This window comes from Nestor notabilis, unplaced genomic scaffold (assembly GCF_000696875.1).
Source record: "Nestor notabilis isolate BGI_N333 unplaced genomic scaffold, ASM69687v1 scaffold16210, whole genome shotgun sequence".
In the NCBI taxonomy this organism is placed as follows: domain Eukaryota; kingdom Metazoa; phylum Chordata; class Aves; order Psittaciformes; family Psittacidae; genus Nestor; species Nestor notabilis.
This window is the reverse complement of record NW_009910851.1, coordinates 110,659-133,320: the sequence shown is the minus strand read 5'-3', so window position 1 is coordinate 133,320 and position 22,662 is coordinate 110,659. Positions and strand designations below refer to the sequence as shown.

The window sequence follows — 22,662 nt, the reverse complement described above, 5'->3', positions numbered from 1 at the left end:
AGACACTTACAAGTAGTTATTACTATGCTTTTTTCATGAATTATTTTTATTGCTACTATATGGGCTTTTTGCTTAATTGATATTTAGAAGAACGCTAATTTCAGAATGAGCAACTCCAGACAAAGTGTGTTCTGATTATATTCAATTTAGAAAATAGATAATCAAATTTGTTTGCTTTAGTCCTTGAATACATCATTATTTTTCTTTTGCTGCATTAAATGCTCTGGGATTTCTGCAAAACTGGCTTATTGTGGCACTGACTTTGTTTTTAGCATCTGTTGTCTGAAATGGAGTCACTGAAGCCAAAAGTTCATGCAGTACAAGTCTGTCAGAGTGCCCTGAGGATTCCTGAAGAGGTGGTCACCGGCCTGCCGATGTGCCACAGTGCCCTCAGGCTCCAGGAGGAGGCCAGCCGCCTGCAGCACACTGCCATCCAGCAGTGCAACATCATGCAGGTAAATTTCACTCCACCCTAGAAATTATACTGGCTAACTTGAACAGTGCCATATAAGTTATGGTGCAAACAGAGAATTTCATATCTCTGTGCATTCCTCTTTTTTCATGTAGTACCTTTAGGATGTTCCCCACCAACTTTTTGTTTCTCTATGTTTTAGGGGGTTCTAACAGTCATGATCATCTTAACTGTTGATTTAGTCATCATACTTTCATCTTGGTTCTGTCCTTGATCTTGTGCTTTCTGTAGTACTGTTAGGTTTAACTAGACAAATAGCTAATATAAATTGTATGCAGGTTAATTTTATAATACATATAATCCAGTTAGTGAAATTAATATATTACTTAAAATGTATATATTTTTTCTTTCTGACTTTGGAGTCATTCAGCATCTATTACATTTGCATTTTCAAGTTTTTGCTAAATACAAGAAAACTAGGTTTTGTTTGATTGTTTGAATTCATAATCAAACATGTAATAATTTATAAATTAAACATGTAATAATTTAATTCATAATTAAATATGTAAAAGGTATTTCCAAAGAAGAGGAGAGTAAGCTTTTAACAGAAAGAGACTTTCAGTGATTAAAGATACTTGATGATACTTAAGTGTAATATTTCTGAATGGACTTTTCCCTGACTATGTTCCTGCTTTGCATATTCAGATACAAGTACCAGATTAAGTTTGCTTCACTTCAGAAAGGAGATCAGTCATGCTTGGACTAAGTAAATATTAATTTTCATGTAGGCACTCAGTTGATTTTTTTTCTCCCCCCCTCTAGGAAGCAGTGGTTCAGTATGAGCAATATGAGCAAGAAATGAAACATTTACAGCAAATGATAGAGCGCGCCCATCATGAGATCCAAGATAAAGCAATAGCAACTGGCAATATCCAGGAACTCCAGGTCCAGATTTCACGTCATGAGGTAGGAGAGCAAAATGCAGCAACGTGGGCTCAAAGACAGCTCACTGACCCCAAAAAAAATTTTCATAAGCAATGGTCATAAATTATCTGAGTAGCTTCTCAAGCTTGCTAAGGCTAGTTGAGCAGATAGACATAATACCAATTATGCTATTGGTACAGTGTGGAGTATTTGTTTGTTTGTTCAGTTAGATATGTCTTAATCTCCAGGCAAAATTATGCCAAACTAAAACACTGCATAATTGAGGGACAATTAACATAGGTACCTAACTAAGGAGTGTCCCAGAAGTTAATGTTGAGCAGTTAATCAAGGGAGCACTGCTAGTTCAGTGATCCTCATATATATAATATATATGTATATCTATATATGCGTATATCCTAAAGTAATTACTCATTTCAATGCCAGTAACATTCTGTAAAAAAAACACCAAGGGACGTGAATCACAGGAAAACCAGGGTAGATTTGGAGGAAAACTCTGCAATGTTGACTCCAAAGGCTTCTTTTAAAGTCATTGTTGGGAAGAGTTTTGTCCTGTGGAGTTGTAGGTTCTGCCCTCAAACCCATTGATTGTCAGCCCTTGAATGAGTCGGGATAGTCTGTCTGCAGCCTTCTCGCTGTGCTGGCAGTGGAGCTCCTGAGCTCCTTTCCCCTTCCCCTGTCTGTTGGGTATTTCGTGGTTTATCAAAAGATGTACCATTGAGCGCTATGTGTCACTTTTGACACTAGATGGCACCATTTCTTCACATTGGAATTAAAGCTCGCTGTGCTGTCATGTAGTATAATCTAACGTTAAATGTGTTGCTCGTTTACTATCCAGTTGTTACAGAAGTTACTTTGTATAAATGCAGAGAAGTTTGCTTAAACAAACACTTCTGGGGTTTTAGTACTGAATTAATAATGATACTATTCTCTAGTCAAATGTTCTGGAACAGCAGATACGGGAAAGTGACTTCAGTGATACAGGGTAATATTCCTGGAAAAAGGAATGATGCTGAAGGGAGGAAGGAATTCAAAATGGGGCAGCTTGAAGTTTCATCTTCATCTGAACAAGTTCAGTACCTAGGAGTCTTTCTAAAAGTCTGTGGGAAGACAGCAACTTTACCCTATTGCTCATGTGGAAATCAACCAGAGAGGACAGGTTTCATACTTGCAAGCTTTCCACATTTAGGGGTAAGGAATTTTGAAAGACTGAGATGTGCATATTTTTGGCTCATATTTTGTCTGCAAAAAGCCTGTGGAAATGCATAGCATAAAGTGAATATGTTATACCCTACATTATTTAAAAATCTACTTTGAAAGGCAAGTCTATCAAAATGCTTGTTACAGGTGTTATTAATTTAAGAAAACATCAGATTCCCTGTTGAAGCCTGCATGAGCAAGAACCAAAAGGGACATTTGTAGTAGCTATATTTAGAATTAAAATAAGAGCAAGAAAGTAGAAGGAAAATACAACTTGATTTATAGGAATCTTGTATTACTATGCATGTTACACTCTGGAACTATGTTTACTGACCTGTGCTTATTTAGACTTTCAGATAAGAAGTGGGCAAGTATCTCCATACTTGTGAATTATTTTAATGGATAATAAAGTATTTCATAGGATATTACTATTATAAGTCACTTTGGGTTTCTTTTCCACAATCACATTTTTGCCTCCTTTTCTTTGTTTTCAGTATGTTAGATACTCAGTGAATTGGAAATTAATGCCACAAATGTTATTGCGTCTCAGTAATAGTGATGGAATTGAGTGAGTATATTGAATGATAATAATTTCTAACTGAGCCCCAGAGGTGTCATTCATTAAGCATTAGTGAATGACTGGTACCTGCCAAAGAGAGCACTATTCCAGCTGCTAGACATTAAAATTATGGCTTAATTTGATTGCAGTTTGGTTTTTGATTGATCTAGTTGATGTTTTATACTCAAGACTTTGCTTAGTCTCCAAGGTAAGTCTTGGAGCTTCAAGAGCTCCTTTTGTTACTCACATGGCAGGCAGTGACCGGGTGCCATTGTAACCTAGGCAGTAAAGTGTCATCCTCAGTCCTAGCGCTGCTTCCATTTCTAACTCTATATTCCTCACTATGACTGTTTTGCACTGTGATTTTGAGAAAATAATTTCCAGAAAATGTTATACAGCCCCCAAAATAATGTTTTCATTTTACCAGCCTGAAGCAGTATTCTTATTTACTTTTTAAAAGGTATTTAAATTATTTTTACTATACCTACTAGATCTTGCAACTTCTGTTGCTATTCTTCCTTGAAAACTTGTGTTTGTTGAAAAAATAAAGACAGATATAAAAATAAAACAGAAATATATATTTGAATGAATAATCACTGATTCAGCAGGCAGGCTTATACAAGTGTCCTTTTCACTTTATAGATCAAAATTCAAGTTATTGAACCTCTGTGGAAAAAGGAACAATAGCTTTGGCAGAAATGTGAAAATCTTCAAGCATTGTTTGTTTGTTTATTTAGTTTAAGTATATTAGTTGAAAGCTTTGAGGCTGGAGAGTGAGCTGGGTAGCAGTACAGGGTAGGAGAGAAGACAAGTCAGTTTCTAAGGCTGTTCATTTCTGTCTTTCTTCTCCAACTAAACTTAAATTTATGATAGTGTTTGGCCATACACATAGACCACTTTATAGCCATAACAAGATTAAACCATAGCTTACCCAAACAGTGGCAAAAAGTGATCCAGTCTGCACTTAGTCTTATTATGTGACTGATTGTGCCTATCACATTTGATCTTGCTAGACCCTGTGAGTTATTGTTTGAACAATTCATTCTTTCTGTTGAGAGCTGAATGGGGCATTTTTTGACAGTGGTTACCACATAACCTCATTTCCGTGGCATGCACTATGTGGAGAAGCTTCATCTTCCTCAGATAAATGGAAATAGAACAGGGGAAAAAATAGGACAGGAAGGGGGAGAGACATTTCCCTTTGCTGCAGTCTGAAGCTTATAAATTTCACGTCACATTCAGGCTGGATGCGAGCGTGAGGTGTCCCTCCTTCCCTCTGTGATTATCGTGCACACAGAGCCTTTTGCAGCACTTTTCCGGTTTTGCCTCAAAGCTCTCTGCTCTGTGGTTTAGCTGTGCAGCCAGACGCAGCCTGACTTGTTCCCTCCACTATCAATATCCTGCTTGTCAGCTAGTGCGGCAGCTTATGCAGGGCTCCTGAGAGGCAGTGCTGTGATGTTATTGGCTGGGCTTGGAGGGGAGAGCTTGTCTTTGCCAGGAAAGCTGAAATGCTGTGAGCCCTGTGGCCTTCATGGGCTGCCTCTAGATTGGGGTAAAATATTTGTTTCCTCAGGAGCTGGCTCAGAAGATCAAAGGATATCAGGAGCAAATTGCTTCTTTGAATTCAAAGTGCAAGATGCTGACAATGAAAGCAAAACATGCCACCATGCTGCTGACAGTGACAGAAGTGGAGGGGCTTTCAGAGGGAATGGAGGAGCTGGATTCAGACTTGCTCCCAGCACACCCTGCTCATCCCTCGGTGGTTATGGTAAGGAATGCTTTGGTCTCGGTACTGTTTATCTGAGCTGCTTGCTTTTGCATCATTGCAATACTCCTGTGTAGCAAATTGCCACAGCTTACATACACATTTTGCTCTTGAAATGGCTGGAAGTGTGGCAAAAACCAAACAAGTTGCAGCTTCCCCTTCCTGCAGTTTGCTTCATGTGGGTTTTCAAGACTTCTTCGTAAAGGATGAAGTTACTTAACAGACATATGCCAGTGGAAGTTTTCTGTAAGAAGATGCAAATGTATTGCTTTTTTGTAGCTGTCAGCATGTAAGAGCAAACACTAAGAAAGTACTGAATTGCAGGAATGAGATAAAACCAGAATAAATATTATTTCATAACATGTTGCAGTGGATAGGTTTTACACACTGTATTTTTAAAGCTGTTATCTTAAAATGTTGATGTGATAATTTACAATATGCTGCAATATTCTCAGATGAGTGTGTTGGAAATGAAAGCTGTCTAAGTACTGCCATAGGCCTCGTTTTTAGATTACTCTGCTTTTGTTTATTTCTAACTGGGTCTCATTACAAATACACTGCTGATGCTATTGAGATTTTTATCTGAGTGAAAATAGAGTGATGTCAGGATTTTTCATTGTATAACAGCATTGGGGAAGCAAGAATAATATGTTGCTAGTGGATTGTGTGTATTTTATATTCCAAGTCTATTCCTTGTTGTTCTAACCAGGCCTGGATACCGAGGCCAATACTGCATTATTCTCTGGCTCACCACAGTATTTCCATATGCAGCAGTGATTGTATTAGAAGACATATAGGCAAACCCTCATTTGCTATTATTGAGTTGCTTGCTATACACCTTCTTTTAAATTCACTAGGGTACAGGAGAGCATATTCATGCTGAAGTATGACAAGTAAACAAGATTATTAATTCAATAAGATTTTTAAACTGGTAAATTAAGAGCATAAAGTATGACCAAATAATGTCATGGTAATTCTGGCCATGTGTTGGGGTTTTTTTGTTTTGATCTTGGTCTAAGTCAAACCTAAGTTGAGGTAACTGATTTTCTTCCTGTGCTCTGGGGTTGCTTTTCCTGTGGCAGATGACTGCTGGTCGCTGTCACACGCTGCTCTCCCCTGTCACTGAGGAGTCTGGGGAGGAGGGAACCAACAGTGAGATTTCTTCTCCACCTGCCTGTCGCTCTCCTTCACCTGTGGCTAATACAGATGCTTCTGTTAACCAGGTACCTCCCTCTTGGCATTCATTCAGCTTTTATCTCAGACATGCATGGTTCCATTCCACAGGTGGTTTATTTAATCTTCTGAAATAATATTTACCTATAGCTCCAAGGAACCGAGGCTTAACCTCTAACCTAACTGAACCTTCAGGTACTAGTTCAAAATGGAGACAGATACTGACTTCTGAGTTTAAAAGGCATAAACTTGGTGTTAAAACTATTCGCTATTTTAAAAAATATATTTTAAGTCACAAGTACAAAGCTCTTTCATGTCACTACTGCTTTCTATTTATAACCTAATTTTTATTTTCTCTGTAGTAATTAATGGAATCTTGCATCCTGAGAAGAAATGCAATTTTGTACTCCACATAATAAAACATTGTGTTATGTTCATATACATCTATCTTACTGTGTCAATGGCATTGTAACATTGAAGTCACACTCTGATATCTTAATACCACTTCAAGTATTAACTTCCATGTTTTTTTCTTTTCATGTATTGTTCATTCCATGCTTTCTGTAACAGTCTATTTTAAGTGGCAGATCAGCAAAACCACTGAAGTTAGATTCTTAAATCAAAACTGAGGGGTCCTGCATTTCTGATAAGCAGTGAACCAGCACATGGAGCGTCATGCACATGAAAGCAAAAGAAAAATGTTAAGCTTTAGAAGTTTAGAGATGAGCCTTAGGAGCAGTCGCCACCTCACTAAATGCATCATGGTGCGGGTTTTGTGGTTGGTTGTTTTTCTCAGTTGTGGCTTCTTCCAAAATTGACCACTGCAGACTTAAGGGCTATAGTACATTGTGTTGCATCGCTGAGTAGAATTAGAGAGGTTTAATCAGGATGCCCATTAATTCCTTCCACTAATTTCAAAGATACATATGGTGCTATAGAAGTTGCTAAATATGAATAAATCATGAACTGATGTAAGGAAGAATACTAAGGTAAAATAGTTAAGACTGGTGACAAAATCTTCAACAGAAAAATGAAAAAGTTATATAATGAATGGTCTTTCTAGTATTCTGTCATTTCATAAAACCAGAAATCTTCCGGTAAAGTTTACTTACAGTAGAAAGACAGCTATATATTTCAGCACAAAAATCTTATGACAATGTTAATCAGTGAAAGAATTCAAAGGACCAAGAGCATCTAGCTTCCGAGTAAACAAAGCCCATATCAGTTCCTTACATTTCTCTGAAAATGTAAAACCAGGCTAACAGCTCCAGTATCTCAAATAATAAGGAAAAACCCAGCAAAGATGCTGTTGCACCATGAGGTGACACCAAAATGCAAATTTTAGAACCTGTAATTTACTAGGGCAAAATTTAGCAAGAAGATGATGTATTTCATGTAACAGAATATTTTTGAAAGAGATAAAATTAATGGTGTTATAATCTAAAAAACTTACAGATTAAGGTTTCTTCAGTGTGGTTAGTGTTGAAATGAGCTGAACGTACTAAACAATAAGCGGAAGAATGTTCCCAAATGCAGTGGCTTGCAAAATGCTTAGGTTCATACTCACATGAGATTAAAACTAAAGAAGCTGTGAAAGTGCAAGTGCTGATCATGGTGAATGCACAGGGAGACTTCAGGAAAGAGGGTTGATTAAAAAAAAAATAATCTAGAGGTTAGTGAATTAGGATCTTAAATGTAAGTTTAAAAATATTATGTACTCACTAAGACTCAGCAGAACTAATTTGAAAATCTTTTATTATAAAAAATAGCCAACATTAAGAAAAAAAAATTCTCACAGGAAGATAACCTGCAAAGTACCAGAAGACCATGTGAACACGAACTCTAGAAAGTAAAGAATTCCATTAATTTAGTCTTTGGAAAAGCATTAAAAGATTTTTATGAAGTGGGGGATGAGGAGGAAAAGGTTGGATGTTAAGACTGGATTTTTTTAATTCATACCTATCTTTGTACAGTCTTTCATCATGGTTTCCTAGCATCTCTTAATGGTGAAATGTGGGTAGCCTGAATTCAGACATGTATGCGCACTGTTTTATGTTACTAACAAGTAATGAAAATATAAAACCAGTGCCAACTGCATATTAGTGGAAATACTAATTCTTTGTATTTAAATTGATTAAAGCAAGACCATAAATACAAGAAAATGACAGATCTAGCACTATTAGCAGGTGCCCAGGTTGTTGGTTTTGTAGTGAAACTCCTGTAAGAACAATGAGGGGGGGAGAACTATAAAAATGTTAACCATAAAAAGGCTGATGAATTCCATAGTATACTTCAGCAATAGATAATAGTCCTTCAGTGCAGTTTATTTTGATGTACAGCAAAATCAGACACTTCATCTGTGCTGCAGTACTAAACGAGAAGCCTTTGGAACTTAAACTTCTCACCTTTACCCAAAGATATAGTTGATTAAAATCTGGCACATTTTTAAAAACTTTTTTCCACATACACAATGCAGCATAATTGAATTGCAAAAGCTGAAGTGTTGTCACAAAGCCTTTGAGGCTGCAGCTGATGCTGTGATTCAGGTCTTCAAGACTGGGTCACTGTTAAATGTTTTTCTGTCTCCTTGTACACAGCCTACTTAATCATTCTTTCTTCTTCCCTTATGAAAACTCACCTAGAGTGCAACATCCCTTGTTAAATATCCTTTGAAATCTAAACACACCCTTTGCCCCTACATTCTAACAATAAAGCTTGAATACTGTTCTTTGGCTAATTTTCACAAAAGTGGGCATGATATGTTAGGGCCTTTCATGGGCAACCAAATCTGTTACTTCTAAGAACATCTGGATTCACACTACCATTGTCTGAAAGCTCTGCCAAAAAGAAACTGCCATGTATACTCCAGAAAGTAGTTGAAAAGATGGAGAAAGGGATTGCTTTTCCTTCTCTGTAAAAGCAAGCTCTTTATTCTGGAAGCCATGATTAAGAAGCCTTAGAAGCACAGCTTTTCTATTGGTCTTGAGAGAGGGCTGGCTAAGGGCTGAAGAGTAGCTGCAGATAAGGCAAAATGAGAAGTTGCCTGCACTGGTGCAGTTTTTTACTGTGAGTTGGAAAGATCACTTGTGATCAGAGTGAAAACTCCTGAAATCACAGTACTGAATGCTGTGTGCTAAGCTGTTACCTATTCCCTGTTAGCTCCTAGACATCAGAAGCAACTTTTGTCATGAAATTGTTCAATTTTCTCAATTATTGCCTCTGAAGAAGTACCTCATCTGCCACTTTTTGGCAATTTGATAGAAGTGACCTTGTTCCTGTGCTCTTACAGAGCTTGTATTGTTTTGTTCACATATGGTATTAGATGAGATAGTGAAATTACATTGGGAAATAAAGATTCTCCTCCAAGTTAGAATCCTAATTATACTCTGAGCTTGAGTACCTCAGAAATAGTCTTGTTTAGTACTACCTAACTTATATACACTGATACAGAATCACAGAAAGATTGGGGTTGGAAGGGACATCCGGAAGTTGTCTACTCCAATGCCCTTCCTCAAGTTAGGCCACGTACAGCAGGTTGTCTGGGATTATATTCAGGTGGGATTTGAGTATTTCCAAGGATGGAGACGCCACAACTTCTGTTGGCAGCCTGTCCCAGTGCTTAGTCACCCTCACAATAAAAAAGTGTTTCCTGATGTCCAGAGGGAGCCTCCCGTGTTTCTGGTTGTGCCCATAGTCTGTTGTCCCCTCACTAGGCAACATTTGAAAGAGCCTGGCAATGTCGTCTTTGCACTTTCCTTTCAGGTATAAAATAGAATCATTGAATCATTTAGGTTGGAAAGGACCTTTAAGATTTAGTCCAACTGCTAATCAAGCACTGCCAAGTCCACCACTAAACCATGTCCCTAAGCACCACATCTGCAAGTGTTTTAAATGCCTCCAGGGATGAGGACTTAACCATTTCCCTGGGCAGCCTGTTCCAATGCTTGATAAACCTAATGGAGAAGAGGTTTTTCCCAGTATCCAATCTAAACCCGTCTTGGTGTAGCTTGAGGCCATTTCCCCTTGGTCCTATCACTTGTTACTTGGGAGAAGAGACCAACACCCACCTCCCTGCAAAGACATTAAAAAGACATGGCCCCAGTACTGAGCCTTGGGGAACAGTCACCAACTCAATTTAACTCTATGCACTCTTTGGGAATTTGTATTTATACACACTCATGTATCTGCAGTACAGTAAAGGGTCTGCAGTCTATTTGGTAGACACAGCTCTGTAAGCTGCCAAGTGAAAGGCACTTAGTTTTTTTCTCAGTCGTGTTGCTCAACGTCCTGAATTTTCATCACTGTCATACAAGGTCAAGAAAGAGGAAATCTGCAATCATTGGAGGAGCATTTTCCAAGTAAACTTTCCAGTAGATTTTGAGCAACTTTTTTGCAAATATTGTGATAACCCTGAGAGCTTCCTGAAAGGAGGTTTGGTCCAACCTAACAGAAATCAGTGAAAAATCTCTTACTGATTTCACTGGCAGCAGAATCATGTCTTGAAGTTTTCACTAGGGGCATTTACAAATGCAAAGTTATTGAAGAAACTGGGTAATAGCTGCTGTGTTGCATGGTCTGGACATAGTTCACGAAGTCAGACTACTAAGTGAGAAGAAGGAAGGCTGCAGCATTTTTCACCTTCCTGAAAGATGTAGTGGTAACTCTCATTACATAGTTTTGTTTTAAATAATCCTTGTTTTCAAGTCTGCTTTCCTGACTTAAATATAGATACTGTGCATGTTTCCTTAATTTTACATTTTCTGTATATCTTTTTAATTGTCACCTGCAATAGCTGCAGGAATCCCCATGCACTGAGTATAGCATGTCTGCTGTGAAACAGTTCCACCCTGAATTTTCAATGGCAGTTTGAACATTTTCCCCTTTCTCTTAGCAATTCTAAGATCCCTTTTCTTAATATCTTTTGTTAGTTGAGAATATCTATTTATTTGAAAGCTTTACTATAAGCTAGTGTTTTGTACTCTTTCTTACATCATTAGCTAGTCCTTCAGCATATTACTTTTTGGTTCTTCCGTTGCCTTCTCTGTGTTCATTAGAATGACATTCTTTGCCACCAACCATGCCATAACCCAGTGTCTGTTGTGATGATGCTAGAACAACGCTCCTACTTATAGCACTCCCCTGCCAGCCTTTCCATGTCTGTCCACAGTTGCCTCCTGTGTCTCCCAGCTAATATGATCTCAAAAAAAATGCATCTACAGTCTTCTTAGTGGAGCTCCAGACCATACTCTGTGTACTATTGTTAAATATTTTTTTTACTGTGTTGCCCGGAGGTTTTCTGGTGGTTTTGGCTTATTTTGGGTTTCTTTTAATGGACATATACAATGGGGCAGTGTATGGGGGGAATGTTACATAGTATCTTTCATTTTGAAAGTGCCATAATGTGCTTCGTGCTTGTAGGACATTGCTTACTACCAAGCCTTATCTGCTGAACAGTTGCAGACAGAAGCTGCTAAAATTCAACCCAGCACTTCAGCCACGCAGGAGTTTTATGAACCAGGCTTAGAAACAGCTGCTAGTGCCAAACTGGATGATTTGCAGCGTTCTTGGGAAACACTGAAAAATGTGGTAAGTCTTCATCTGGAGGGTTCAAAACAATTAGCTAGTTTGTAAGGAATAAAATGCAAATAACTGGTTTATTTAATATTCTTCTTTGCAATTCTTGGTTTTCAAGCAGAAACAAGAATTGTTAGTCATGATGTTATATTATCTTTAGTCTTTGTTTGGAAGCCTGTGTAGGATGGACTTCTGTTAAGCCATTAAGGCTGATAGCCAATATTTCTGAAGGCAACTATTTTCAGACTACATTCCATAACCTAACAGGGAAATCCACTCGTGCTGAATGAGCTGGCACAAAAAAAGGGCCCAAGAATCCAGTTTCCTCAAGTACTGAGTCAATTTAACACATATCTACAAAGTAGTGCAGTGTAATAATTCAGTGAAGTATGACAGTGGTCAAAGTTCTGATTGCATGCTATAAATTCTTTGCAGAGGCACATTAGCTATCATGGGATATTAAGAACTATATATCTAGCAAATAGTGTGTATCCACATTTGAGTGCACAAAATCTAAGACAAATAATGCTTTATAATTTATACTTTTGAAAACTTAGGGCAAGTTCTTGCATTCAGTCATGTAAGCCTAGGGATGTAAGTAGCAGAAGAAAGAGTAAATCCTGTATCAGAGGCCAGAATTTATACCTTCCATTCTGTTTCAGATCAGTGAAAAGCAGCGCACCCTCTATGAAGCCCTTGAGCGTCAACAGAAGTATCAGGACACACTCCAGTCTATATCCACAAAAATGGAGAGCATTGAGATCAAACTAAATGAGAGTCTGGAACCAGCCAAAAGCCCAGAGAGCCAGATGGCTGAGCATCAGGTAAAAATTTGCATGTGACAAATGGAGGGAGAGCTTGCATTACCTGTATATCTTTAGTTCCTTTTTTTCAGAAAGCAGTGTTCTTCACAGCTGTATGCCTCAAAAACATGCATTAGTTGTATGAAAGTTCTCTGTTAACTGCCTTTCTAGATTTCCTGCTGTTCTAAAGGGGATATAATGTGGATTTTTTAATAAAGAGCCTTTTAAAAAAGTAGAATAAATCATAAGAGTTTGCCCAATCAAAATTTTCAGCAAAATACATACTGTTCTTCAGCATCAGTGCTACTCGCATGTATCGGGCTATTTATGATGTTTCCAAATTTACTAGGAACATAACCAGTACTGATGCATATTAAATTGTTCTAAATACTATCTTTACTTTGTTAAACAAAGCAATCCAAAGCACACAAAAAAATCCCTCCCAAGGGAAGTCTTGAGAAATGGCATTCTGAATAAAAGAATATTTTGTCAAGTAACCAATCTGGCCTATGTCCAAGTTGTAATCAACTAAGCCTTCTATTTGATAGCTTGAAACTATGTGGTGGGGCCAGTTTTTGTTTCAGTAGAAACTCCATGACCTCAAAAGGATAACTTACAGCTTTTGTAGCACTGTCTTATGTTCTGTGCATCCAATGTGTATACTGTCAAACATGAAGGTAGAGTATCTGCTCTAAGGTATTGGTAATGCATCATCCTTTTGTAGGTATCTTGGAAACTGACCAAGGATAAGAATGATGGCAGAAACTTCTTTTACATTATGGAGTTAATCCCTGGAATTTTACGTATATTTCTGGATGTTCTTTGTGGAATTAGTAAATTTCAGGCTGGAAGCTAACGCATGCCCCCGTTTCTCTGTCACAAACATACACTCACTAGCTTGTGCATCATCTTCACTGTATCTACTCCCCTGCATAAAAATTGCCTTTAGAATAGATCTGTATGTATAATATTTCAAAAATAATTCCTTTTGGTGATACGTTTGAAATTCCAGGTAAGTAATTAAATCCTATTTCAGTTATCAGATGTATCATCCTACCTTAATCTTCTAAAAGCAGGACTCAGACTCTACCAAACCAGCAGTGATATACTGCACTACTCTCTGTTTCTTATGATCCCTTTGGACAGCTATCTTGAATTTTTTATTAAGCCTATGCCTCCTGAGATACTTTCTTCTCACTGATAAATAAAGCAAATACTTTCTCTGGTCTCATTTCTAAATAGGCTTTGATGGATGAGATTTTGATGTTACAAGAAGAAATCACTGAGCTTCAGACATCATTAGCCCAGGAGCTGGTTTCAGAACCACTGGATGCAGAAGCTGCTGATCAGCTGGCATTGCAGTCCACTCTCACGGTCTTGGCAGAACGAATGGCCACAATTCGAATGAAGGCATCAGGAAAACGACAACTATTAGAGGTACAACTGTAGAAATGGGTCTTTTAGATCATGTTCCAGATTTTAAGAGCCACTTTTGGCAGACCTGTGCTTTCACCAAAGTTCACCATTGAATGATGATAATTGAAAAAGTAAATTTAGTTCTGCTCATTTCTCACAATTTCATTCACTAATAAACTACGATTCTTTTTTAACAAACCCTCATCTTAATGCTAGGTAGTAAGCAACCAGAAGGAACTTGGAAACACACTGCAGAAGTTACATAATATATACGTATATAAATTTATTTGGTTTTTAATATCCACATTGACATTTTCTCAGTAGGTTCCCTTAATTTTTCTTGTTATCCACAGGAGAAATAATGAAATGCAGGTATCAAAAGTCATGTTACCTACAATAAAATTTTAAGGAGCCACCTCTCTGGGAAGGGGGAAAGCCTAAAACAAGAAATAACACCTCTTCTAAACTATTCCATTGTTGTTTATGTTCATCTTACCAAAGACTGTTCAAAACTAAGGTGATTTTTAAAAAGTCCTTTATATATAGGAATGTTGCTGTGTGAATTATACATGTGAGAACATACAGTCATGCTACTGGTGGCTACAGTTTGGCTGTTTGGAACATTGCAGGGCAGCTTTGCGGCTGTCCTGCTAAGAACTGCAGCTGTGAATTCACAAACACAGCAACTGCTGCCTTCGTCGTTTCCAGCATCAATCTATTCTGAGAGACTGAGTGAGAATTGACTCTGTGGAACTAAGCCATGGTACTTAGTTGCTGGCTGGGGTTAAACCACAACACCAGGTTACAGGGGAGTCCCAGGATGCATCAGCTGCATTAGTCCCATACAGTCATCTGAATAAGTATTGAAAAAATACGTGTTATTCTTTAAAAATTGCACCGAATTTTTCCTTCTTGGAAGAAAAATTACTTTTCTGTAAAAATAAGGGGCTAGAAGCAGAATAAGGATCTTATAAGCTGCTTGGTAGTATTCAAGAGGAGATGCCAGCTAATAATTTCAAGATAAAGCATGAGTCAGATACACTACTATCAACTATTAAAATTCTGACAGTTGCTTTGCTATAATAGCAAATATGTATGGTATGTAGACAGTATTCAGTAATATAACCTGTGCACTTTATAGCTCTGATTTCGCAGATAAAATATTACAGAATACTGCAGGAATGTAAATATAGAAATACAGATAGAACAGGTAACAAAAACGTTGCTGTTGAGGGTGTGGATTGCCAATACTGTTTTTTCTCTGGACCTAATATAAACACCTAGAGCTTGAGAACTGTTCAGCTATGGGCTATTTGAGGCTCTTAACTATCATTATTCTTTAAATTATTCTAACATGTAATTATTAATTTCCCATTAAAATTAAGCATTCAGAAAAGCTGCGCAAACACATCCCTGTGTGAGGGATTTGCCCTACACATACAGGTCTGAATTTCCTTAAAGAAGTGTGGTAGGTTGACCCTGGCCAGTAGCCAAACACTCACTCTCACTTCCCTCTTCTGTGGAATGGGGAAAAAATAGAAGGCAGGCAAAAAGGCTCATGGATTGAGATAATGATAGCTTAATAGGGTAAGGAAAAGCTGTGCATGTAAGCAAAGGAAAATGAAGAACTTATTCACTGCTTCCCCATCAGCAGGCAGATGTTTAGCCACTTTCCTGGAAGGTAGGGTCTCACCATGTTGTTGGTTGGAAAGACAAATACTATAACAGATGCAGTCTCTCTCCCTCATCCATTTTACCTGGACTGTCATTGCTGAGCATGAACTCATATGGAATATCCCTTTGGTCGGTTCAGTTCAGCTGTGCTGGCTATGTGCTCTCTCAACCTTTTGCCCACCCCCAGCCTACTGGCCTTTGTGAGGGGCAGTTGGAAAGAAATCCTTAGTTCTGTGCAATTACTGTTCAACAATAGTCAAAACATTGCAGTTATCAGACATTTTTGCCACAGTTGCAAAAAGCTCAGCACTGTGCAGGATGCAATGAATTTAACTCCATTCTAGCCAGATCTAGTTCAAGCTTCTCTTCTTGTTCCATATTATTTGCAGCATGCTTAGGTTCCACATTATCTGATACATCTAGGTATCCTCTGACCATCGCATTCTATCTGTTTCTTATTCCCGAAATCCTCTCTACTCAATCTAGAGCTTCATATTTCATTTGTACTTGGGAGCCCAGAACTGGATACAGCACAATACTCCTAATGCAGCCCAGGATACCATTAGCCTTCTTTACCATAAGGGTCCATTGCTGGTTCATGTTCAAGTTGGTGCCCACCCAGGACTCCAGGATCCTTTTCTGCCAAGCTGCTTTCCATCTACTTGGCCTCCAGAATATACTGCTGCCTGGGGTTGTTTCTTCCCAGGTGCAAGACTTTGCACTTCCTTTTGTTCAACTTCATGAGGTTCCTGTCGGCTCATTTCTTCAGCCTGTTGGGATCCATCTGGTGTATCAGCCACTTCTCCCACTTTTCTGTCATCAGTAAACTTGCTGAGGTTTGTTAGTGGCCTCTCACTAGACTTTGCGCCCCTGATCTCCACTCTCTGGGCCCACCTGTTCAGCCAGTTCTCAAATTCATATGGAACTATTAAAGGGTGAGCAAATCTCGCTGATCACTCCCTGTCTGTCCGGTGGATGGACCAGCTGATGCACGGAGCCAGGGCCTCTGTATTGCTGTTGCAGCAGCCACTGGACCTTAATGTCCTTCCACGCCCCATGGCACAGGGATCCTTCAAGAGGCCAGACAAGGCAGACAGCTCTTCAGACTTATTTTTACACTCAGTAGCTACACCAGAGACACACCAGTACTCTGTTGGTCCTTGAAGCACCCATCTTGTGCCTCTCTCAAGACAATAAGGCAGCCTGCAGCTGCCAGAAAAGGCAAAGCTGCTCTTCTTTCCCTGAAGCCTATTCCCAGTGCTATGTTCCCATGTGTCTTTCTCCCTAAGCAAACAGTGCTATCCTAGTTGAGCAAACTGAATCAATGTAGGGGGAAATCCAAAGGAGAGCAGCAAGAGGAGGCAGAAAAGACTTTACCTTTAGAAGGCTATAATAGCAGAGATCTACTGAAAGAAGTAGAAATACAGTGGCTGTAATGAAACAGAATTTCAGTCACCAGAAACTCATGGTCATCAATTGAAAGTGATAATATTTTGTCAAGGTTTCCAACTTATCAAAGAAATGTCTTACTATAGCTTAAAAATAATATATAGAAGTTGCAAAAGACCGGGAGATTTTACTTATTTATTTATTTAAAGTGACTGTTATAGTGTATTTCTTTTAAAAAGCAAAATGTAATTAATGTAATTTGTACCTCTAGGAAAAACTGAACGAGCAGCTGGAAGAACAGCGGCAAGAGCAGGCTCTTCAAAGGTACCGTTGTGAAGCTGATGAGCTTGACCACTGGCTACTAAATACCCGAGCAACACTTGACACTACTCTGATTACTCCTGAGGAACCTATGGACATGGAAGCACAGCTGGTAGACTGTCAGGTAAAATTATCAGTCCTGGAATGTTTAGATCAACAGGACTGACATAGCTTTATCTGAGTGAAAAGTCGAATATGGAGCATTAATGTTAAGACAATTAATTATTGAGTGGGATGAGCCAGCATGTTAATGGGAAGAATTTTCTGAGCTCCTTAGCACCTCATATATGCTCAGTTAGCTTCATCAATGATTTGTGAAATAAGATATAGCCTGTTCTTAATTTCTTATTCAAGATTGCATAGTGCTTTAGAAAGTGCATGTTAAAATAGCAGTTGAAAAACAAGATATCCAGACTGCAAAAACATTTGAAGCTCTACAACTTTTGGAAGGAATTTTGTTTTGCTTTAAAGGCCTTGTATTTGCTTCAGTTATGGGTTTTGCTTCACTACAGGTAGATCTGTTAAATAGCTTATTTGATATGGATATTTGATACACCTGCAGTGTACTTTCCTTCTCCTCATTTTCCAGCTGAAGTATACACTCATACCAGCAGTGGTAGCTGGGACAGTGTTGTGTTTTCTTCACGAGTAATCCCTAGCCACTGTCAAAAGTAAACTATAATCATCAGTAGTTACAATTTTTATAATTTAATATCAATCAAACCAGAATACAAAACAAAGGAGGAAAAACATTTTGCTGTATTAGTTATTGCATATACTTTAACTAACAAGACTTGTATTGTTTGTAACATGTGGTTTCTCAAATTAGTGGGAATTTTCCATTTTGAAATGAGAGTTTAGAACTAAATAATCATTCTAATTAAAATTAGAAGATACACAAAAAACAGATGAACAAAAGATCCCCTTTCATATAAAAGACTAAGGATCTCAACTGTTTTAGCGTAAATGTGAGTTAAGTTTCTGTAAATATGATGAATTCAACATCAAGTTAAATTTCCACTGACACAGCTTCACTATTGGAATTTTCGGTCAGCTCAGTCGCATGTGTTCTTTCATCACCCATCCTTAGGAGATGTTTGTTGTATATAAATAAACTCTGTGGACTTAAAGCAGTATTTTTTTTAATATAATTTATAGCAAACTCAAAAAGGACAGTTAACTTTGTTGAAGAATTAATACTGCTGTTCTTTTGCTTGTTCTTAACATCTTAATAAAGTAAGCTTTATATAAAGTCCTATATTTTTTCCACTTCTTAGAGACTTTGCCCATCTTATCCTGTATGCATTCCTTCAGGAGAAATATTTGTAAGTTTATGCTAGGTGGTTGCTATGGAAGTAAAAGCATTTGATGTCAGGCTAGGATTTTAAGCAAGAATTGTGTGAGTTTTGAGTTTGCAAGATCAAAATATGCACTATGTCTGTAATTCATGAATAGTTAATGGAATGTCAAGGAAGTAGCTTTTGAGCATAAACATGCCAGAGCTTTGTCACTTTAAGTCTCTCTTTAGACTAAAGAGGATTATACAGAAATCCTTAAGTCCATCATGCACCAATCAGAAAGAGCAAATAGTGAGAAGAGAAGCTTATCAACCTAGCCAGAGCAGTGCATAGGAGGAGGTAGGAAGCATTGCGCTAAATGTACATGAAAGAACAGGAAAGTAACTCTAACTGCATGCTCTGTTCCTTATTATGGATGTCAATCTAGCATCTTAGCCACTCTTACCTTTAATGTGCAAATAAAGAGCATCTCCTGTACAGCAAATCCTTTGTTTCAAATAACTTTTTAATTTCCTATTTTGAAAAAGTTTGCAAAAAGAAATAGCAAAGGCAAACATTTGCAAACATATTCCTAAGGATTCTTCTGAAAGGGACTGGAAGGCAAAGCAATGATAATCTGACTTGCCCCTAGCTTGGCGGGGGGTGAGGTAGGCCACAGGTCGTCTTGCTGGAAAGTGTGGCAGGTGCTGGGAAATGTATGATTTTCGTTCTTTGTTTTTGCTGCTGCAGAACATGCTGGTTGAGATAGAGCAGAAGGTGGTAGCCTTGTCAGAGTTGTCTGTGCACAACGAGAACTTGCTTATGGAGGGGAAGGCTCATACCAAGGATGAGGCAGAGCAGCTGGCTGTGAAACTCAGGACGCTGAAGGGCAGCCTTCTGGAGCTGCAGAGAGTGCTCCACGATAAACAGATCAACATTCGGGTAAGTGGCTTTTTTCAACTGGTTTCATGGTGGGCAGGAGGTTGGGGGATTTCATAGTAGTTTTATGTAACTGAGCAAAGGAGTGGAAATATTTTACTGATTTAGGTTGAGCTATTCATCTTTAGTTAGTAAATGGAGTTACACTCCAAAATAAATAACTGCCTAGCAAGCTTTAATTTATCATTTCCAAGTTAACAGCACTGCTTCATAGTGAAACGATCCTTACCTTATTGTCTTCACTGAAAGGACAGAAGTGAAGAAGCTAAATTATTAGCTTGGTCTGAATATACTCCTGTTCCCAGTCCCTTTAGATTGCATGTGCTCTCGGGCAGGATCTCTTCCCCAACAAAAGAACAATCCTAAATACATGCTTTCCAACATTCATGTGCAACACGAAGAACAGACAACATCAAGATAATGAAACATTTGGAATGTATATGGTTTGCCATCATTATACCAAACAAAATATTACAAAAAGGAAGATGCATTTAACCTCAGCCTTGTCCTAGGTTTCTATTCCTAGCAGCATTGGTCTGCTTTATTTAACCGTTGTTTTTGGTCATTCTTTAGGTTAAACTAGCATGTGGAGAACTGGATACATACAAGAAACCCTACCATGTAATGTGACTGAGTGGTTTTGAATTTGCTTGCCCTGGTGTGACTCCCTTCCCCCCTTTTCTTTTATTTCTTTTCTGGGCTTTGCTGTGCAAATTAAACATGATAAGCTTCAAAGATTCTAGCTTGTAATGCAGATTAAAGTCTACTGAAAGGCTAGCTTGAAAAGTCACTTGACATGCTAAGAACTATTTTTAGTCCAAAGCAACTGGATAACTATAAAACTTAACATAGCTTCACCAAAAAAAACCCCACAAACACACACCAAAAAAAAAGGGAAAAGAAAAAAACAGGTATTTATTCCTATTGCCTCTAGGATGAAGTAACTTTAATGTTCTTCTTGCATATTAAACCTCATAATTAGGCAAATGAAAAGTGTTATCAACAGCATGTAGGCTTATTATAGTATATTCTAATGCCTTACTTGTGAAATGAAAAGGCATCACAACCTTTTTTGATTCATTTTAAAACATGCATTTTAAAACGTGCTGCATTTTAGAATACATTGGTGTGGTTTGGTTTACTTAAACTTTTAAGATTCTTGAACGCTTTTCTAACATTGAAAATAACAAAATAATTTCCAGATGTAGAATATGAATTAAAGTGCTACATGCATGATGCAAGATTTAAGTTTCCTTATGAATTGCAAGCCTTTTTTTTTTTTTTTCCACTTCACCTACAGATCTTGGAAGAACATAGATATGGGCAGTATAACATTTTCAAATTCTCATTAATCAATTTTTCTTCAAACGAGAAATTCTATAATGTCTTTTTTACAACAATAAGGCATAAAATATTTCTTACGGACTGAGGCTCAGAGCATCAGATGCCCAAAAAGCATTAACTCTGTTCACTGCCATTATTAATCCTGAGAAACATTATGCGCTGACAGTGCTGTTGCTCATGCATGTAGGAAACTCAGACTTATACATGTCTCTAGATTTACTGATAACCTTGTAATTGTCCAGAGGCATAGAGCAGCCTGCACCTAGAAAAGGAAGGATCTTCCCAGGTTACACTGCAAGACCAAGAACATTGTAAAGTCTGAGCTATATTTTCCTTAAAGCGATATTTTAGCATATCTGTTACTCCTGTGGCACAAGGCTTTTTAGAAGCCACTATGAGATGCTGTGACTTCCTTGGAGCAGTTTCAGTTTTCCTTCTAATTTTAATTAATGAATGTCTCTAATGACATGGAAAAACTGTCTTGGAGACCAAGTCGTTTATTCATAAAATAAAGCAGTGAAACTAATCAGAAACGTGCTGGATCAGGAGAGTTCCAGACCTATTTTTTCTTAATGTAGCATTTTTCAAGTACTTTGAAAGATATACAAAACATTGCCTTATTACTGTTATCAACTAAATTCTGTGACTTAGGGCAATAAAAATAAATACACTCCTTAAAAAAACCCTAAAGAAGTAGAATGGATTCTGCAGGAAAAAAAACCAAAAACAAACCCCAAAATGGACAGATAGATTCTCTTAATTTGATTTCAAAGTATGTGTGTGGGAGGGATTATTTCAGTTCAACAAGACAAATATGCTTGAGATAAGTTTGTACAATTCTGAACTCCTTTGAAAGATCAATTCTATCACATTTTCTTCAGGGATTTTCCAGTGATTTTCTGTGCTGGAGTGTATAGTCCCCAGGAATGACAGTTTCAATCATTTATTTCCCTGGCTTTTTAAAGGACATGTAATAGTTTCTTCAGACAGAATTCAAATGAAAATGCAACTGTAATTTCTTTCGTATTTATGTTCTCTGACTTGAGAATGATAAAATCCGGTTCTCAAATAATTTTGATCTGAAAAGCATGCACAATAACATATTTTCAAAACCTCATTGCATCCATAATGCCACAATCCCTTTTACACTCTGCTATTGCAGGAACTGAGGGACTACTCTTTCTTTGCCTTAGTATAAAACCGTAGCTTCTCAACCCTCTTCCCAGAGAAGAGGAAACTCAGAATATGACTGAAATCAATCAAGCTGCCCAAATGCAATGAAGAACTAGATACTGGTCTCTAAAGGAATTTACAAGGTGAACAGGTATTGTCCCTAGAAGCAGATTTTTGTTTTGCCTTTTTTTTTTTTAATTTACAAGAAGATTGGGGGATTTTTCCTCATTTTTAATAGGGGGGGGGGGGGAAATATCCACGTCTTCTTTATCCCTCCCATAATGTTTTCTGTGCCTAATCTGATATCCTATAATCACATTGGTTACATTCCAACCACATCAGCTTTTCTAGAAACTTGTTCCCAACAAAGTGTCACAGTTTACCTGCAAAAACTGAATCCTTAGTGGAAGAAAGCTATTTCATAGAGCAAGGGCTAATGGTTCTTCCGAGCTCTAGATACCTGCTTACCTGTTTTGCTTATCTTACAGTTTATATCCTCTAACACTAATCAGTCCTTTCCAGTATACTCATTATACCTCAAAACTGAAATCTCACACATAACTTCTACTATTTAGCAAAACTCTGCTGTTTCAGTGCTTGATGCCAGGGACACTGGTGGAAGAGATCCATCCCAGTTGTTATTGTAAGGAGTACCAGGTGAGGCAAAATGGGTTTCCTCAGCCACTTCTGGCGCTGATAGT

At 37.9% G+C, this 22,662-nt stretch overlaps 1 protein-coding gene across 1 annotated transcript in view; it reads left to right on the top strand.

Moving 5' to 3' along the window:
* Positions 1–272: 272 nt before the first annotated feature.
* LOC104403706 (nesprin-1-like) overlaps positions 273–22,662 on the top strand; it is a gene marked incomplete at its 5' end in the record, with an annotated part of 103,455 nt that continues 81,065 nt past the window's right edge. Inside the window, 9 exons of the mRNA XM_010011945.1 lie at positions 273–455; positions 1,235–1,378; positions 4,687–4,881; positions 5,961–6,101; positions 11,470–11,637; positions 12,288–12,449; positions 13,671–13,865; positions 17,179–17,352; positions 19,256–19,447. Of these exons, the coding sequence (XP_010010247.1) occupies positions 273–455; positions 1,235–1,378; positions 4,687–4,881; positions 5,961–6,101; positions 11,470–11,637; positions 12,288–12,449; positions 13,671–13,865; positions 17,179–17,352; positions 19,256–19,447 (1,554 nt within the window). The remainder of the gene's footprint in view (positions 456–1,234; positions 1,379–4,686; positions 4,882–5,960; positions 6,102–11,469; positions 11,638–12,287; positions 12,450–13,670; positions 13,866–17,178; positions 17,353–19,255; positions 19,448–22,662) is intronic.